This window comes from Mobula birostris, chromosome 10 (assembly GCF_030028105.1).
Source record: "Mobula birostris isolate sMobBir1 chromosome 10, sMobBir1.hap1, whole genome shotgun sequence".
In the NCBI taxonomy this organism is placed as follows: domain Eukaryota; kingdom Metazoa; phylum Chordata; class Chondrichthyes; order Myliobatiformes; family Myliobatidae; genus Mobula; species Mobula birostris.
Window position 1 is genome coordinate 37,268,709 of NC_092379.1, and position 20,513 is coordinate 37,289,221.

A 20,513-nucleotide genomic window follows, 5' to 3' on the forward strand; every position below is an offset into this window, starting at 1 on the left:
AGGCCAGTTCATTGGCTATATTTAAGAGGGAGTTAGATATGGCCCTTGTGGCTAAAGGGATCAGGGGGTATGGAGAGAAGGCTGGTACAGGGTTCTGAGGTGGATGATCAGCCATGATCATACTGAATGGTGGTGCAGGCTCGACGGGCCGAATGGCCTACTGCTGCACCTATTTTCTATGTTTCTGTGTTTTCTGTGATGGTTATAATGACTGCATCCCTCACCTGCTTAAAAAAATTATGGTGTCAAAGGCAAGTTCTCATTCAATAGTCAACAAATTAGGAAAAGAGGTGGCAAGGTGGGACTTGTGAGGCAAAGAGATGGCGTGGTGGGACTTGTTAGGCAAAGGGATGGCCCGGTGGGACTTGTTAGGCAAAGAGATGGCGTGGTGGGACTTGTTAGGCAAAGAGATGGCGTGGTGGGACTTGTTAGGCAAAGGGATGGCGCGGTGGGACTTGTTGGGCAAAGAGATGGCGTGGTGGGACATTAGGCAAAGGGATGGTGTGGTGGGACTTGTTAGGCAAAGGGATGGCGCGGTGGGACTTGTTAGGCAAAGGGATGGTATGGTGGGACTTGTTAGGCAAAGAGATGGCGTGGTGGGACTTGTTAGGCAAAGAGATGGCGTGGTGGGACTTGTTAGGCAAAGGGATGGCGCGGTGGGACTTGTTGGGCAAAGAGATGGCGTGGTGGGACATTAGGCAAAGGGATGGTGTGGTGGGACTTGTTAGGCAAAGGGATGGCGCGGTGGGACTTGTTGGGCAAAGAGATGGCGTGGTGGGACTTGTTAGGCAAAGAGATGGCATGGTGGGACTTGTTAGGCAAAGGGATGGCATGGTGAGACTTGTTAGGCAAAGAGATGGCGTGGTGGGACTTGTTAGGCAAAGGGATGGCGTGGTGGGACTTGTTAGGCAAAGAGATGATGTGGTGGGACTTGTTAGGCAAAGGGATGGCATGGTGGGACTTGTTAGGCAAAGGGATGGCATGGTGAGACTTGTTAGGCAAAGAGATGGCGTGGTGGGACTTGTTAGGCAAAGGGATGGCGTGGTGGGACTTGTTAGGCAAAGGGATGGCGTGGTGGGACTTGTTAGGCAAAGAGATGATGTGGTGGGACTTGTTAGGCAAAGGGATGGCGTGGTGGGACTTGTTAGGCAAAGGGATGGCGCGGTGGGACTTGTTGGGCAAAGAGATGGCCCGGTGGGACTTGTGGCCTCCAGTTAAATTGACAGCAACAAAAGAGAGTTAATTTAAAATAAGTCTCTGCAATCAGCAGCAAATATAATTCAGCCATGTCTCCTGACTAAAAGCAGTGAGTGAAGGAGAGCTGAACAAGGTACGGAGGGAATGGATCTTTGATGTAGAAAGGAAAGCTAAGGGTCCAAGTTCATAACTCCCTGCAAATGGCCATGCAGATAGGTAGGGTGGTCAAGAGGGTGTACAGAAGTCTTTGCCTTCTTGGTTGTACACTCAGTACCCGAGTAAAGACAACATTTCACAGCTGTATAAAGCTTCAGTCAGCCTCCATTTGGAGTATTGTTGCAGTCTGGTCACCCTATTGCAGGAAGGATACGGAGGCTAAGACTGCAGGACCATAAGACACAGGTGCAGAATTAGGCCATTTGGCTCATCGAGTTACACAGGCGTGGGGACACTTGGTTGGATTTTGAGGACGGGTAACTAGACCATAGACAGGGACTTGGCCTCCACAGCTGTCTGTGGCAACAAACTCCGCTGATTCACCACTCTAGCGGTAGCTCGGGAGTTACCAACCTGTTTTATGCCATTGAACCCTACCGTTAACCAAGGGATCCGTCGACCACAGAATGGGAATCTCTACAAGACTAGCTGAGAAATTCTTTCTCGTATCCGTTGAAAATGGACGTCTCTCTATTTTGAGGCTGTGCCCTTTGGTCTGAGACTCACTTGAGAGAGGATGCAGAAAAGGTTGGCCAGGATGCTGCCTGACTGAGAGAGTATAAATCTCCTTTGTCTCTACATTGAGGTTGGACAAGATTGGGATTTTTTTCTTGGGAGTGCAGGAAGCCGATGGAAGTTTATAAACATTGGACAAGATTAGATTAAGAGATTAGATTATGAGGACACTGAGTCCATGTTTATTGTCATTTAGAAATGCATGCATTAAGAAATGATTCAATGTGCCTCCAGCATAATATCACAGAAACACAGGACAGACCAAGACTAAAAGGGACACAAACCACATAATTATAACACATAGCTACAATAGTGCAAAGGAATACCGTAATTTGATAAAGAGCAGACCATGGGCATGGTTTAAAAAAAAGTCTCAAAGTCCCAATAGCCCCAACATCTCACGCAGACAGTAGAAGGGAGAGACTCTCCCTACCATGAGCCTCCAGTGTTGCAAACTTGCCGATGCAGCATCCTGGAAGCACCCGACCACAGCCGACTCTGAGTCCGTCCGAAAACTTTGAGCCTCTGACCAGCCCTCCGACACCGAGCACCATCTCTGCTGAGTGCTTCGACCCCGCCCCGGCCGCCAAGTAACGAGCAATGCCGAGGATTTGGGGCCTACCCCTCCGGAGATTTCAGATCACACAGTAGCAGAGGCAGCGAAACGGGCATTTCAGAAGTTTCACCAGATGTTCCTCCGTGCTCTCACGTCTGCCTCCATCAAATCAGAATTGTGCACGGCGCCCCACTTGACAGATAACAGATATTCATCACCGGAGTGGCCGCAGCGCGCTGTGTCGTGCCATCATCTTCTCCTCTGCAATTGGGTTATTTTATCTGGAGGATGAGGAAAGTTTATAAAGGTTGGACAAGTTTGGGTTATAGACAATGGACAATAGGTGCAGGAGTAGGCTATTCGGCCCTTCGAGCCAGCACCGCCATTCACTGTGATCATGGCTGATCATCCACAATCAGTACCCCATTCCTGCCTTCTCCCCATATCCCTTGACTCCGATATCATTAAGAGCTCTATCTAACTCTTTCTTGAAAGCATCCAGAGAATTGGCCTCCACTGCCTTCTGAGGCAGAGCAGTCCACAGATCCACAACTCTCTGGGTGAAAAAGTTTTTCGTCAACTCCGTTCTAAATGGCCTACCCCTTATCTGCAAGCCAAATCCTGAATATGACTGGCGTGACATCTTTTTGACCCAGGACATCAGAGATACGCAGTCCGGGAAGGACGCGATCTGCCAGATCTACATTCCGAAGGTACTTTACTGCACTCATGACTCTCTGCCTAGAACGTTAACTCTTTATCTGCATTCTGGTTTCCCTCTTGCCCCTTCTCTTCTCCTCCTCCTTCCCTTTCTCCCACAGTCCACTGTCCCCTCCTATCAGATTCCTCCTTCTTCAGCCCCTTGCTTCTTCCACCTATCACCTCCCAGCTTCTTACTTCATCTCCTGCCCCGTCCCCACCCACCTTTCTCCTCACCTGGTCTCACCAATCGAGCTCAGCTCTCCTCAGGTCTACCACCAGCTCCTTAATCTTTTTCACAGTAAGCTGCAGGTAATTCTGCTCACACCATGTGACACAGTTTCCTACTGTAGCCCTGTACTCAGCCTCATCTCCCTTGCTGATGCATCCAACTATGGCAGAGTCATCAGAAAACTTTTGAAGATGACAAGACTCTGTGCAGTAGTTGAAGTCCAAGGTGTAAATGGTGAAGAGAAAGGGAGACAAGACAGTCCTCTGTGGAGCTCCAGTGCTGCTGATCACTCTGTCGGACACACAGTGTTGCAAGCACACGTACTGTGGTCTGCCAGTCAGGTAGGCAAGAATCCATGACACCAGGAAAGCATCCACCTGCATCGCTGTCAGCTCCTCCCCCAGCAGAGCAGGGCGGATGGTGTTGAACGCACTGGAGAAGTCAAAAAGCATGACCCTCACAGTGCTCGCTGGCTTGTCCAGGTGGGCGTAGACATGGTTCAGCAGGTAGACGATGGCATCCTCATCTCCTAGTCGGGGCTGGTAGGCGAACTGGAGGGGATCTAAGTGTGGCCTGACCATAGGCCGGAGCAGCTCCAGAACAAGTCTCTCCAGGGTCTTCATGATGTGGGAGGTCAATGCCACCGGTCTGTAGTCATTGAGGCCGCTGGGGTGCGACGTCTTCAGCACAGGGACGAGGCAGGATGTCTTCCACAGCACAGGAACCCTCCGGAGCCTCAGGCTCAGGTTGAAGACGTGGCGAAGTACTCCATATAGCTGAGGGGCACAGGCTTTGAGCACCCTGGTACTGACACCATCCGGTCCTGCAGCCTTGCTTGGGTTGAGACGTTTCAGCTGTCTTCTCACCTGTGCAGCTGTGAAGCCCACTGTGGTGGTTTCGTGTGGGGAAAGGGTATCGTCATGAGAGCAGGGTGGGCGGCTGTGAGGAGGGGTAGGAGGGGAGAGTGGAATATGTGTTGGTTGCGGGCCGACAACAAGTGACTCATGTGGAGGATGGGCAGGGGCCACAATGTCAAATCTGTTAAAGAACAGGTTAAGTTCATTGGCCCTGTCCACACTGCCTTCAGCTCCTCTGTTGCTAGTTTGCCGGAACCCAGTGATGGTCCTCATCCCACTCCAGACCTCTCTCATGTTGTTCTGCTGGAGCTTCCACTCAAGCTTCCTCCTATACCTGTCTTTAGCCTCCCTGATCCTGGCTTTCAGGTCCCTCTGTATTGCCCTGAGCTCCTCACTATATCCATCTCTAAACACCCTCTTTTTAGCGTTCAGGATGTCCTTAATGTCCTTTGTTACCCGTGGCTTGTTATTTGAATAACGAAGGACAGTTCTTGTCGGAACATTGCAGTCCTTCCATGACCATGATAGTTCTTGGCCAATTTTTCCACCGAAGTGGTTTGCCATCGCCCTGTTCTGGGTAGGGGTGGGTGACCCCCAGCCATTATCAATACTCTTCAGAGATTGTCTGCCTGACACCAGCGATCGCATAACCAGGACTTGTGAACTGCACCGGCTGCTCATACGACCATCCACCCCCTGCTTCCACGGCTTCACGTGACCCTGATCCAGGAGCTAAGCAGGTGATACACCTTGCCCAAGGGTGACCTGCAGACCTTACATCTCCTTTGGTGGAGACCTATCCCACCCCGTTACTCAACCAAGATAATGGAAATTTTATTACTGCCCTGGTGGTAATTTTGTGTTTGGACCGGGTATCCACAGCATTCGGTCACTGTGAATGATAGGCTGGTGGGAATGGTGGAAATTTGGGTAAGAAGGAAATCGGGGGATTTGAAGATGTGTGGGTTGAGTGGGATAGTGGGGGGCATAATTCACGAATGGAATAAGGACTTGAGGGATAGGGTGGGCAGGAATTTCCATTAGCAAATCCCTTTTCTGATTGTTGAGCCAACTTCACATGCTAAACTGATTATGCATTGGAAAACCATAGAAAACTACAGCACAGAAACAGGCCTTTTGGCCCTTCTTGGCTGTGCCGAACCATTTTCTGCCTAGTCCCACTGACCTGCACACGGACCATATCCCTCCATACACCTCCCATCCACGTATCTGTCCAATTTATTCTTAAATGTTAAAAAAGAACCCGCATTTACCAGCTCATCTGGCAGCACATTCCATACTCCCACCACTCTCTGTGTGAAGAAGCCCCCCCTAATGTTCCCTTGAAACTTTTCCCCCCTCACCCTTAACCCATGTCCTCTGGTTTCTTTCTCCCCTTGCCTCAGTGGAAAAAGCCTGCTTGCATTCACTTTATCTATACCCATCATAATTTTATATACCTCCGTCAAATCTCCCTTCATTCTTCTACGCTCCAGGGAATAAAGTCCTAACCTATTCAATCTTGCTCTGTAACTGAGTTTCTCAAGTCCTGGCAACATCCTTGTAAACCTTCTCTGCACTCTTTGAACCTTATTTATATCCTTCCTGTAATTTGGTGATCAAAACTGAACACAACACTCCAGATTCGGCCTCACCAATGCCTTATACAACCTCATCATAACATTTCAGCTCTTATGCTCAATGCTTTGATTAATAAAGGCCAATGTACCAAAAGCTCTCTTTACGACTCTATCTACCTGTGACGCCACTTTTAGGGAATTTTGTATCTGTATTCCCAGATCCCTCTGTTCCACTGCACTCCTCAGTGCCTTACCATTAACCCTGTATGTTCTACGTTGGTTTGTCCTTCCAACGTGCAATACCTCACACTTGTCTGTATTAAACTCACTCTGCCATTTCTCAGCCCATTTTTCCAGCTGGTCCAAGTCCCTTTGCAGGCTCTGAAAACCTTCCTCACTGTCTACTACACCTCCAGTCTTTGTATCATCAGCAAATTTGCTGATCCAATTTACCACATTATCATCCAGATCTTTGATAAAGATGGCAAATAACAATGGACCCAGCACTGATCCCTGTGGCACACCACTAGTCACAGGCCTCCACTCGGAGAAGCAATTCTCTACTACCACTCTTTGGCTTCTTCCATTGAGCCAATGTCTAATCTAATTTACCACCTCTCCATGTATACCTAGTGACTGAATTTTCCTAACTAACCTCCCATGCGGGACCTTGTCAAAGGCCTTACTGAACTCCATGTAGACAATATCCACTGCCTTAAGTGCACTTAAAGGATTGACGGTGGATATGCAATGGCAAGCATTTAAAGGTTGCATGGATGAACTACAACAATTGTTCATCCCAGTTTGGCAAAAGAATAAATCAAGGAAGGTAGTGCACCCGTGGCTGACAAGAGAAATTAGGGATAGTATCAATTCCAAAGAAGAAGCATACAAATTAGCCAGAAAAAATGGCTCACCTGAGGACTGGGAGAAATTCAGAGTTCAGCAGAGGAGGACAAAGGGCTTAATTAGGAAGGGGAAAAAAGATTATGAGAGAAAGCTGGCAGGGAACATAAAAACTGACTGTAAAAGCTTTTATAGGTATGTTAAAAGGAAAAGACTGGTAAAGACAAATGTAGGTCCCCTACAGACAGAAACAGGTGAATTGATTATGGGGAGCAAGGACATGGCAGACCAATTGAATAATTACTTTGGTTCTGTCTTCACTAAAGAGGACATAAATAATCTTCCAGAAATAGTAGGGGACAGAGGGTCCAGTGAGATGGAGGAACTGAGCGAAATGCTTGTTAGTAGGGAAGTGGTGTTAGGTAAATTGAAGGGATTGAAGGCAGATAAATCCCCAGGGCCAGATGGTCTGCATCCCAGAGTGCTTCAGGAAGTAGCCCAAGAAATAGTGGATGCATTAGTGATAATGTTTCAAAACTCGTTAGATTCTGGACTAGTTCCTGAGGATTGGAGGGTGGCTAATGTAACCCCACTTTTTAAAAAAGGAGGGAGAGAGAAACCGGGGAATTATAAACTGGTTAGCCTAACGTCGGTGGTGGGGAAACTGCTGGAGTCAGTTATCAAAGATGTGATAACAGCACATTTGGAAAGCGGTGAAATCATCGGACAAAGTCAGCATGGATTTGTGAAAGGAAAATCATGTCTGACGAATCTCATAGAATTTTTTGAGGATGTAACTAGTAGAGTGGATAGGGGAGAACCAGTGGATGTGGTATATTTGGATTTTCAAAATGCTTTTGACAAGGTCCCACACAGGAGATTAGTGTGCAAACTTAAAGCACACGGTATTGGGGGTAAGGTATTGATGTGGATGGAGAATTGGTTAGCAGACAGGAAGCAAAGAGTGGGAATAAACGGGACCTTTTCAGAATGGCAGGCGGTGACTAGTGGGGTACCACAAGGCTCAGTGCTGGGACCCCAGTTGTTTACAATATATATTAATGACTTGGATGAGGGAATTAAATGCAGCATCTCCAAGTTTGCGGATGACACGAAGCTGGGTGGCAGTGTTAGCTGTGAGGAGGATGCTAAGAGAATGCAGGGTGACTTGGATAGGTTGGGTGAGTGGGCAAATTCATGGCAGATGCAATTTAGTGTGGATAAATGTGAAGTTATCCACCTTGGTGGCAAAAACAGGAAAACAGATTATTATCTGAGTGGTGGCCGATTAGGAAAAGGGGAGGTGCAACGAGACCTGGGTGTCATTATACACCAGTCATTGAAAGAGGGCATGCAGGTACAGCAGGCGGTGAAAAAGGCGAATGGTATGCTGGCATTTATAGCTAGAGGATTCGAGTACAGGAGCAGGGAGGTACTACTGCAGTTGTACAAGGCCTTGGTGAGACCACACCTGGAGTATTGTGTGCAGTTTTGGTCCCCTAATCTGAGGAAAGACATCCTTGCCATAGAGGGAGTACAAAGAAGGTTCACCAGATTGATTCCTGGGATGGCAGGACTTTCATATGAAGAAAGACTGCATGAACTGGGCTTATACTCGTTGGAATTTAGAAGATTGAGGGGGGATCTGATTGAAACGTATAAAATCCTAAAGGGATTGGACAGGCTAGATGCAGGAAGATTGTTCCCGATGTTGGGGAAGTCCAGAACAAGGGGTCACAGTTTGAGGATAAAGGGGAAGCCTTTTAGGACCGAGATTAGGAAAAACTTCTTCACACAGAGAGTGGTGAATCTGTGGAATTCTCTGCCACAGGAAGCAGTTGAGGCCAGTACATTGGCTATATTTAAGAGGGAGTTAGATATGGCCCTTGTGGCTACGGGGATCAGGGGGTATGGAGGGAAGGCTGGGGCGGGGTTCTGAGTTGGATGATCAGCCATGATCATAATAAATGGCGGTGCAGGCTCGAAGGGCCGAATGGCCTACTCCTGTACCTATTTTCTATGTTTCTATGTTTCCCTTCATCCACTCTCCTGGTAAGCCCCTCGAAAAACTCCAACAGATTGGTCAAACATGACCTACCACACACAAAGCCATGTTGACTCTCCCTAATAAGTCCTTGTCTATCCAAATGCTTGTAGATTCTGTCTCTTAGTACTCCCTCCAATAACCTACCTACTACCTACGTTAAACTTACCGGCCGATAATTTCCTGGATTACTTTTCGATCCTTTTTTAAACAACGGAACAACATGAGCCACTCTCCAATTCTCCGGCACCTCACCCGTAGACAGCGACATTTTAAATATTTCTGCCAGGGCCCCCGCAATTTCAACACTAGTCTCCTTCAAGGTCCGAGGGAACACCCTGTCAGGTCCCGGGGATTTATCCACTTCAATTTTCCTCAAGACAACAAGCACCTCCTTACTTTCAATCTGTACAGTTTCCATGATCTCACTACTTGATTCCCTTAATTCCATAGACTTTATGCGAGTTTCCTTAGTAAATACAGATGCAAAAAACCTATTTAAGATCTCCCCCATTTCCTTTGGCTCCGCACGTAGCCGACCACGCTGATCTTCAAGAGGACCAATTTTATCCCTTACAATCCTTTTGCTCTTAATATACCTGTAAAAGCTCTTTGGATTATCCTTCACTTTGACTGCCAAGGCAACCTCATGTCTTCTTTTAGCCCTCCTGATTACTTTCTTAAGTATTTTCTTGCACTTCTTATACTCCTCAAGCACCTGATTTACTCCCTGTTTCCTATACATTTCATACAACTCCCTCTTCTTCTTTATCAGAGTTGCAATATCCCTTGAGAACCAAGGTTCCTTATTCCTATTCACTTTCCCTTTAATCCTGACAGGAACATACAAATTCTGCACACTCAAAATTTCTCCTTTGAAGGCTTCCCACCTACCGATCACATCTTTACCAGAGAACAACCTGTCCCAGTCCGTGCTTTTCAGATCCTTTCTCATTTCTTCAAATTTGGCCTTCTTCCAGTTCAGAACCTCAACCCTAGGACCAGATCTATCCTTGTCCATGATCAAATTGAAACTAATGGTGTTATGATCACTGGAACCAAAGTGCTCCCCTACACAGACTTCTGTCACTTGTCCTAACTCATTTCCTAACAGGAGATCCAATATTGCATCCCCTCTAGTTGGCCCCTCTATATATTGATTTAGAAAACTTTCCTGAACACATTTTACAAACTCTAAACCATCTAGACCCCTAACAGTATGGGAGTCCCAATCAATATATGGAAAATTAAAATCCTCTACCACCACAACTTTATGTTTCCTGCAGTTGCCTGCTATCTCTCTGCAGATTTGCTCTTCCAAGTCTCGTTGACTATTTGGTGGTCTGAGTGGGATTGATCAGAGGGAATTTTGAGGGTTTCTGCGTCGAGGGCTGGAGTAGGGGTAAGTCTGAAGGAAAGAACCAGATGCAGGTAGACACAAGAGTTTCTGCAGGTCCAAAATGCTGGGGGAAGTTAGCAGGTCAGGCAGCATCTATGCAAAGGAAAAAAGAGTCGACATTTCAGCCCAAGACCCTTCATCTGGAATGCAGACACACATTTCAAAAATTAGTTACCAATGCGGATGGCAACCGGATGCCTGCGTTCTGATCACTGATGGGATCCCTCTGCCTCCAGGGAAGGAGCCTGTGGCAGCCTATCGCTGTGTGGTGGCTCAGGTGGCCAGAGGGTAGGCCTCTACAGTGTCTCTTTCTCTTTTGACAATGGATTTTATATTCTGGGTTTTTCCCCATTCTTTCCTGTTTTTTATTTGAGTGGGCAGAGGGTGGGGGGATTTGGGGGTTGATGTTCTGTGTTTTGTGCAGGGGGTGGGGGATTTGTGGGGGTTGATGATTGTGTTGCTGTTCTTTTTTCTATGGGGGGGTGGGTGCATGTGTTTGATGTTTCTCTTTCAATGACCTCCATGTTTTTTCCTTTGTTTCGTGGCTATCTGGAGAAGATGAATCTCAGAGTTGTACACTGCATACATACTTTGATAATAAGTGAAACCTTTGAACCTCACAGTGTGTTAACTCTTCCTCTACTTGTGCAGCCCTTCACTTTGGATGGTTTCAAGTTCAACCTCAGGCTCTACGTCTTGGTTACTTCCTGTGACCCTCTGCGGATATACCTCTACAATGAGGGTCTGGTCTGCTTTGCCACTAAAAAGTATTCCGAACCGACCGAAAAGAATTTAGTAAGTGACACATTGACTTATCTTGAAGACATACAGTTAATTCTCTGAAAGTACGATCCTACTTTTATAAGAGGTTAATTCTTGCCTAATTCACTGTTGTATGGAAGTAATCGACTCGGGTGGGATCTTGCTGTTACGTTCCCAACCCCAGCCAAAAGCTGACTACTCTGTCTGTGGGGGCGGGGAGTGGGAGGTTGGTGTGGTTACAGAAGCATCTCCTAACGAGTCTAGTTCGCAAAGTTTACAAGACAAGGTCAGGAAAAGCCCTTCCCACCATTGAGCATGTCTACAATGAGCGCTGCCATAAGAAAGCAGCAACTATCATCAGGGATACCCACCATCCAGACCATGCTCTCTTCTCATCAGGAAGAAGGCACAAGAGCCATAGATCTGTCACCGTAAGTTTCTGGAACAGTTATCACCCTACAACCATCAGGCTCCTGAACCAGTGTGGATAACTTCACTCAGTTCAACACTGAACTGGTTCCACAACCTATGGACTAACTTTCAAGGGCTCTACAACTCATGTCCTCAATGCTTCTGTCTGTCTTTATGTATTTGTGCAGTTTGTCTTCTTTTGTACGGGTTATTTGGCCGTGTCTGTGTGTTGTTTTTCGTCAGTTCTATTGTATAAGACCATATGAGATAGGAGCAGAATGGGCCGTTCAGCTCATCGAGTCTGTCACCATTTCATCATGGCTGATCCACTTTCCCTCTCAACCCCAATCTCCTGCCTTCTCCCGGTAACCTTTCACACCCTGAGTAATGAACAATCTGTCACCTCTGCCTTCAGTATACCCAATGACCTGGCCTCCACAGCCCTCCATCTGCACAGTTAATTCCACAGATTCACAACCCTCTGGATAAAGAAATTCTCTTCATCTCCATTCTAAATGAACGTCCTTCTATTCTAAGGCTGTGCCCTCTGGTGCTGGAATCCCCCACCATAGGAAACATCCTCTTCACATCTAATCTGCCTATGCCTTTCAACATTCAATAGGTTTCTTTTTTTTTAAATTTTATTTTTATTTGGATAAGGAATTCACAAATATCATGTACTTTTTTCACACATATAACCTTTTCCATTTTTTATATGTATAAAACTACAATTATTTATACATTCTTAAGTACGCATTGAGATGATATAAAAGGAAAATAAACATTTAAATAGATAATTATGTACTGTGGTAAATCTAACCTATTAGGCTAAGTAATGGAATTAGTTGTTAAGAAAAATGGTAATAATAGTTTCCATATAACCCCTCTGGACCATTTCCACTGGTCCAAAATGTTGTATATAAGCCTATATATCAACCATTGTAGGTGTTTATATCCTAATTTGTTCATGCTTGCTCCTGCCCGCAGACATAATTATCCAATCCCTATGTACTTATTTACTTAATTTTTTCATTTTTTTATCCCTTTCCCAAATCTTTCCCTTTACTTGTGTTAATTCTCTATTTTCCAAAAGAAAACAAAAAAAAAAACAAACATTTAGACTAGGGGTGCTTACGTTAGCAATATTACTGTGTTGATGAGAAGAGCAGTATAAATCATTAGGAGAGTCATCTAAAGTCTGCTCGCATTGGGGTTATATATTCAATCCACTTATTCCAGATTTGATAAAATTTTTCTTTTTGAGTTCTCAGGGAGTAAGTCAACTTTTCCATTTTAAATATTTCCAAGATAATTTCGTACCAATCTTCTAATGTAGGTGGTATTGGATTTAGCCATTCTCTAGTGATTGATTTCTTACTTGCCGCTAAGAGGGCCTGCAGCAACTTTATATCTTCCTTCTGTTCAAGAAACAATACATGCCCCAAATAGAGCGTCTCAAAGTTCAGAGGTATCTGGGACCTAAGCACCTTAACTAATGTTCTATGAATACCTTCCCAAAATAGACTTAATTTAGGGCAATCCCAAAAAATATGAAAATGATTTGCCTCCTTGGAGCCGCACCTTCTCCAACACATCACATTTGTATCTTTATATTTTTCCTGATATGGGGTCTTGAAGTATCTTATAATGTTTTTCCAACAATGTTCCCTCCAAGTCAAAGAATTAGTCGAGGACCATTGAAAGCTGCAGATTTTCTCCCAAGCCTCCTCTGAAAGTACCAACCCCGCTTCTTTCTCCCACTTCTCTTTAATATACAGTGTATTTACATTTTTAGCGTGGGAGAGTGCATTATATAATCGAGAAACTGATTTACTAGGTATTGAACTGCAAGCCGAATTCAGAATCTTGAAAAATTCTAATTCTACTGTTGATAGGTCTGTATATCTACAACTCTGGTTAACATAGTTTCGTACTTGAAGGTACCTAAAAAAGTCATTATGTTCTAGGCCATGTTTGTCCTGCAGGATTTGGAAACTTTGTAATACTCTTTTATCTATAAACGAGAGGTAGGTTGTAAGACCTTTCTTTATCCATAGCTCAAATCTTTTATCTCCTCTGTTGGGAAGGAATTCGGTATCATATGCACACCATCTAAAGAGTTTTAACATGTTATTAATTCCACGTGAGTTAACCACCTTCTGCCATACTTTTAATGTAAGATCTATCCAAGCGTTTTTAAATTTTTCCAACTGGGCCATCAATCCTTTGTCAGCTATTGAGGCCTGAAGAGGAAAACTGTCAACTAATCCAAATTCTATTTCCTTCCATCTAGCCTTATATTCCCTATTACACCAATATAACAGAGGGGTTATCATAAAAATAATTTCTCAGGCAAGGAAGAACCATACCTCCTCCTTCCTTCCCTAACTGTAAGGTGTTATATCGAACTCTAGGTTTCTTTCCTTGCCAAATGAAGCGGGAAATCCATTTGTCCCATTCCCTGAATTGATTATTATCCACCTCCACCGGTAAAGTACGGAAAAGATACAATAACCGAGGAAGAATATTCATTTTTATAGTATTTATCCTTGAATTTAAACTTAAAAAGGGGATAAGATTCCATCTATGCATATCTGCTTTTATCTCTGAGATTAATGGCCCATAATTTCCCTGTGACTGTGTTGAAAGATCCTTCGGCAGGGTTATTCCTAAATATTTTAATGATTTAGCTTCCCACTTAAGATCATATGTATCCTGCAATTTTTTGGATGGTGTATAATTTAGGGACATAACCTGCATTTTCTTTACATTTATTTTATAACCTGATATTTTCCCAAAGTTATCCAACAGTGTAAACAATCCTATAAATGATTTTTCTGGTTCACTCAGATAGACCAAAACATCATCTGCGAATAACGCCACTTTCTGTTCAATCCCTGCCACCTTGATACCTTTTACGATTTCGCTCTGTCTTATTAGTTGGGCAAGCGGTTCAATATATAGCGCAAAAAGGAGAGGAGAAATTGGGCATCCCTGTCTAGTGCTTCTCTCTAAGATGAAGGAGTCAGAGAGGTCCCCATTTATCTTAATTCGGGCTGTAGAGCTGTCATATAGAGTCTGAATTACTTTAATAAACTTTTCTTGAAAGCCGAATCTTCCTAACACTCTGTGTAGGAATGCCCAACTAACCGAATCAAAAGCTTTCTCAGCGTCCAATCCTACTACCATTGTCTCTGTCTCGTTCTTATTAACCTGTTCTAATATGTGCAGAGTTCTCCTTATGTTGTCCTGTGTTTGTCTTTGTTGAATAAATTCAGTCTGGTCTAAGTGGATTAGGCCAGGTAAAAGCTTTTCCAATCTGCGTGCTAATATAGATGTAAATAGTTTGTAATCTAAGTTAAGAACACTAATTGGCCGATAATTGCCACATTCTAGTTTATCTTTACCCTCTTGAGGAATAACCGAAATAATCACTTCTCTCCAGGAAGGTGGAGTTTCTCCTCTCTGCAAGATCCAATTAAAGGTGTTAAGTAGTAATGGGGCTAACTGTGTCTTCAGGGACTTGTACCACTCTGAGGTAAGCCCATCAGAACCCGGGGACTTTCCAGCCTTTAACCTAGAGATGGCCACGTTCAGTCCTTTGACAGTTACTGGTTCTAATAAACTTTCATTTTGTAAATCTGTAAGTTTAGGTAGATCTAAAAAATTCAATACACTGTCTATATAGGGCTCATTGGGGGCCCGGGGTTGGGAGTACAGCTCTCGATAGTATGTTTCAAAACTCTCTTGAATTTTCCCTATTGTACTCTCCACAAGCTTTGTCTTTGGATTCTTTATTTTATGAATTGTATTGTCTGCTTGTTGTTTTCGTAATTTATATGCTAATAATCTAGCTGATTTACCTCCTACTTCATAATTCTTTTGTCTCAGGTAAAGAAAGTTTCTTTGAGTTTCCAACGTATAAATATCGTCAATTTCACTTTGCAATTTCCTAATTTCCTGTTTTCGATTTGAATTACTTTTGTTGCTATCTACAACTTGAAGTTGTTTTAATTTTCCTTGATGGTCTGCTAATTTTTGTGCATTGATTTTTTTCATGTGAGTGGTAATGGAAATAATTTTCCCCCTCAGTACAGCTTTCAATGTATCCCATAAGATCACTGGTGATGTTTCTCCCGTGTCATTAAGGTCTAGATATTCTTTGATTTCTCCCCTTAATCTCTCCATTACTTTCGGGTTATTGAGTATATGTGAGTTTAGCCTCCATAGTGTTTTCCTCATTTTCCTTTCCAGGATTAGAGACATAGAGACTGGGCTATGATCCGACAGATCAATTGTTGCAATATTACAGTTTTTTATCCTGAGTCTATCTGTATTAAAGATAAAGAAATAGTCTATCCTTGAATAGGCTGAATGAGGGAAAGAGTAATATGTATAATCTTTACTAGTAGGGTGTAATTCCCTCCAGACATCTATAATTCCCAACTCCTCCATCAATGAATTCACTTTCCGAGTCAGAGGTTTATTCTGAGTAACTGTTCTTGAAGGATCTAATATAGGATTTAATCTAATATTAAAATCCCCTCCACAAATTACTACCCCTTGAGAACTGACCATTAGGTCAAAAGTGTGTCTATAAAATGACCATTCACAACCTGGAGGAGCATAAACATTCAGCAATGTTATTTCTGTACCTTCTATTCTTCCTGTGATTTTTACGAACCGTCCTTCTTTGTCTCTAGTCTCTGAAATATGTTCATAATTAAGAGTACTTGATATTAAAGTAGCTACCCCTCTTTTGTGATTCAATTTATATGATAAATAAAATACATGCTTAAAGCCCATTCTTTTTAATTTTCCATGTTCAGATTGGCTAATATGTGTTTCCTGGAGGAAAGCTAATTGTGCCCTCTCTTTTTTCAACTTAGACATAATCTTATTTCTTTTAATTGGATTCAAAATCCCATTAACATTATAGGAAATTATTTTTACCAATTCAGTTTGCATTTTTCTCTAGTAGAAAAGAAAACACTCTCCTTTTCTAACCAAACAGTAAGCAATCCCTTCTCAACAGTAAACCAAGACATATAACCACACCCTAGACATTTTTGAACGTGCAACATTTGAAAATTTTTCCCGACTTCCCACAGTGAGGCCTGAGCACCGACCCGCCTCAGTTCAGAGGGATAACCTTAGAGGGCCCTCAGCAGTTTGAATAATCATAGAGAATTCTCTCCTATTTATGTCTCGACCATATTGCTATCATTCAAGTTATTCCGTCTAGTTTATTTTCAGTTACCAGTTTTCATTTTACCTTTAAGTCCGATTTACTCTTTTCAGTCATTTCTCTTAATTAATCTGTGTTCTCTGTACATTTGCGTCTGAATACTTGCAGCTTTTCCTTGTAGTTTGACACTCTGGTTCGTGTGGAGCGTCCTCGCCGCACTAACTGCCACGACTTCTGCCGAATCCTCTCCAGTAGCGACTCCGGTTAGGTGATAACTTTAATCGGTAGTCCCCGGTCCGCCAGGTCCAATGTTGCCTCCTCCACTGTAGCGTAAGTTTTTGTCCCTTCGTCGTAAAAGACTCTCAGCCAGCTGGATACAGGGTCTGGAATCTGATGTTGTTTTCCTTCAGGACTCTCCATGTTTCCGTATATTCCTTCCGTCTGGCAAGAATCCCCGGTGCGTAGTCGTGGTCTAAACTGATTTTACAGTTGTTCCACATGAAACCTTTCTTTTGCCATGCCCTTCTAAGCACCTCTTCCTTCGTTCTGTAACTGAGAAATCTGACCAGAATCGATCTGGGCTGGGCGCCTGCTGGAGGCTGTGGTGCCAACGCGCGGTGAGCTCTTTCTATCTGTAGGTCTTTTGCGGCCGGTATATCAAGGTTCTCTCTAAGTAGCTTCTCCACGAAGGGAATCATCAATCCGGGTTTACCTTCAGTTCCTTCGGGAACTCCGTAAATCCTCACATTTTCCCTTCTCGAGCGGCCTTCTTGATCTATTAGTTTCCACTGGAGCTGGTCTTGCAGCTTCAGCATTTCTGCTATCACTTCCTCTGCGTTTTGTAGCTTCTCTTCAATTCCAACAATCCTCGCTTCGGCTTCATCTATCTGTGAGTTAGTTTTTACTATTTCTCCTTTAATATCTTCCAGCTGTTTGCCGTTATCTTGTTGGAACTCGCGAATCTCTCTCAGAATCAAGGACAGAGTCACCGATTCCCCCTCATTATCTCCGTCCTGGCTTGCTGTGGGGGAGCTAGGCCCGTCTACATTCAATAGGTTTCAATGAGATGGCCTCTCAGTCTTCTAAATTCTCATGCGTACGGGCCCAGAACCATCAAGCGCTCCTCCTGTAGTCATTCTGGTGAACCGCCTCTGAACCCTCTCCAATGTCTGCTTATCCTTTCTTGGATAAGGGCTCACGATACTCCGTGAGGCCTCACCAGTGCTTTATAAAGCCTCAACATTAACTCCTTGTTTTTATATTCTAGTCCTCTCGAGATGAATGCTAACATTGCATTTACCATCATCACCACAGACTCAACCTGCAAACTAACCTTTAGGGAACCCTGCATGAAGGCTCTCTCATCCCTTGCACCTCAGGTTTTTGGGTTTTCCGCCTGCTTAGAAAATAGTCTACCCTTTTGTTCCTTCTGCCAAAGTGTATGACCATAAACTTCCCGACACTGTTATAGGACGCTCAAAGCAGCTGTGCAGGTTGACTCTGTGGTTAAGAAGGCATACGGTGTATTGGCCTTCATCAATCGTGAAATTGAATTTAGGAGCCGAGGGGTAATGTTGCAGCTATATAAGACCCTGGTCAGACCCCACTTGGAGTACTGTGCTCAGTTCTGATCGCCTCACTGCAGGAAAGATGTGGAAGCCATGGAAAGGGTGCAGAGGAGATTTATAAGGATGTTGCCTGGATTGAGGAGCATGCCTGATGAAAACAGGTTGAGTGAACTCGTCCTTTTCTCTTTGGAGCAACGGAAGATGAGAGGTGACCTGATAGAGGTGTACAAGATGATGAGAGGCATTGATCGTGTGGATAGTCAGAGGCTTTTTCCCAGTGCTGAAATGGTTGCCACAAGAGGACACAGGTTTAAAGTGCTTGGGAGTAGGTACAGAGGAGATGTCAGGGGTAGGATTTTAGTGAAAGTGGTGAGTCCGTGGAATGGGCTGCCAGAAAGAGTGGTGGAGGCGGATACGATAGGGTCTCTTAAGAGACTTTTGGGTAGGTAGATGGAGCTTAGAAAAATAGAGGGCTATGGGGAAGTCTAGTAACTTCTAAGGTAGGGACATGTTCAGCACAACTTTGTGGGCTGAGGAGCCTGTGTTGTGCTGTAGGTTTCCTATGTTTCTATCCATGTGGCAATCTAAGTGTTTCTTAAATGCCTTTCATGTATCTGCCTCTACCAGTGCCACTGGCAGTGCATTCCACACACCCATTGCTCTTTGTGTAAAAAGATTACCTCTGACCTCCCCCTTCCCCATACTTTCCTCCGATACCCTCTTGCTTTAGCATTTCCCTGGCTATCCACTCCATCTATGCCTCTGATCAGTTTCTACACCTCTATGGAGTCACCTCTCATCCTCCTTCACTCCAGGGAGAAAAGCCATAGCTTTCTCAACCTATCTCAACTCTGTGGCTAAGAAGGCATACGGTGCATTGGCCTTCACCAATCGTGGGATTGAGTTTAAGAGCCGAGAGGTAATGTTACAGCTATATTGGACCCTGGTCAGACCCCACTTGGAGTACTGTGCTCAATTCAGGAAGGACGTCGAAACCATAGAAAGGGTGCAGAGGAGATCTACAAGGATGTTGGGGAGCATGCCTTATGAGAATAGGTGAACTCGGCCTTTTCTCCTTGGAGCGATGGAGGATGAGAGGTGACCTTATAGAGGTGTTTAAGATGATGAGTGGCATTGATTGTCAGAGGCTTTTTCCCAGGGCTGAAATGGCTAGCACGAGAGGGCATAGCTTTAATGTGCTTGGAAGTAGGTACAGAGGAGATGTCAGGGGTAATTTATTTACTCAGAGAGTGGTGAGTGAGTGGAATGGGCTGCCGGCTGTGGTGGTGGAGGCGGAAATGACAGGGGTCCCCACCTTTTTTGCACCGCGGACCGGTTTAAGATTGACAATATTCTTGCGGACCGGCCAACGGTGTGGGGGGTGGGGGTTGTTCAAATTCGACAGTGTGTGACAGGGAATGAGGAAAGGTGCAGCTGACTCATATCGTTTCATATTGCCAAATCATATCATTTCCTCGCGGCCCGGTAGCACATGCTTTGTGGCCTGGTACCTTTCCGCGGCCCGGTGGTTGGGGACCACTGTTTTAAGAAACTCCTGGATGGATACATGGAGCTTGGAAAAATAGAGGGCTATGGATAAGCCTAGGTAATTCTAAGGTAAGGACATGTTTGGCACAGCTTTGTGGGCCGAAGACCTGTGTTGTGCTGTAGGTTTTCTGTGTTTCTATCCTCATAATCCAATCCAGGCAGTATCCTGGTAATCCTCCTAAATATTGAAGAAAATTGATGATTCCATCGTAAGTCAGATTGAAAATGGGAAGTTGTCCGATATAACACTCAAGGATATATCTAGCCAGGGTTATTGGCCCTGCATCTTGCCCGGAGTTAATCTGCCTTGATTTCAAGAAAAAGCAATAGAGTCATAGAAAAGTACAACACAGAAACCGGCTTTTTGGCCCGTCTAGTTGGTGCCAAACCATTTAATCTGCCAAATCCCATCAACCTGCACCCGGACCATAGCTCTCCATACCCCTCCCATCCAAACTTCTCTTAAATGTTGATATCAAAATCATATTCACATGAGGTTACGCATTGTATCGGAGGGATAGGAAGGTAGGCAGAGGGGGTGGTGTTGCTCTGCTGGTAAAGAACAGCATCAAATCAGCAGAAGGGTGTGGCATAGAATCAGAAGATATTGAATCCTTGTGAGTTCAGATAAGAAACTGCAAGGGTAATGGCAGTTATATACAGGCCTCCCAACAGTAGCTGAGACATGGAGCACAGATTACAACAGGAAATGGAAAAAGGTGTTTCAAAAGGGTAACGTTATGGTAGTCATGGGAGATTTTATCATGCAGCTCGATTGGGAAAATTAGGTCGGTAATGGATTTCAAGAGAGTGAGTTTGTTGAATGCCTAAGAGATGGATTTTTAGAGCAGTTTGTCATTGAGCCTGCTAAGGGATCACCTACACTGGATTGGG

General features: G+C 44.4%; 1 protein-coding gene across 1 annotated transcript in view; it reads left to right on the plus strand.

The window, feature by feature from the left end:
• Positions 1-239: 239 nt before the first annotated feature.
• LOC140203591 (uncharacterized) overlaps positions 240-20,513 on the plus strand; it is a 57,969-nt gene continuing 37,695 nt past the window's right edge. Inside the window, 3 exon segments of the mRNA XM_072269638.1 lie at positions 240-251; positions 3,100-3,198; positions 10,794-10,937. Coding sequence (XP_072125739.1) covers positions 240-251; positions 3,100-3,198; positions 10,794-10,937 — 255 coding nt within the window.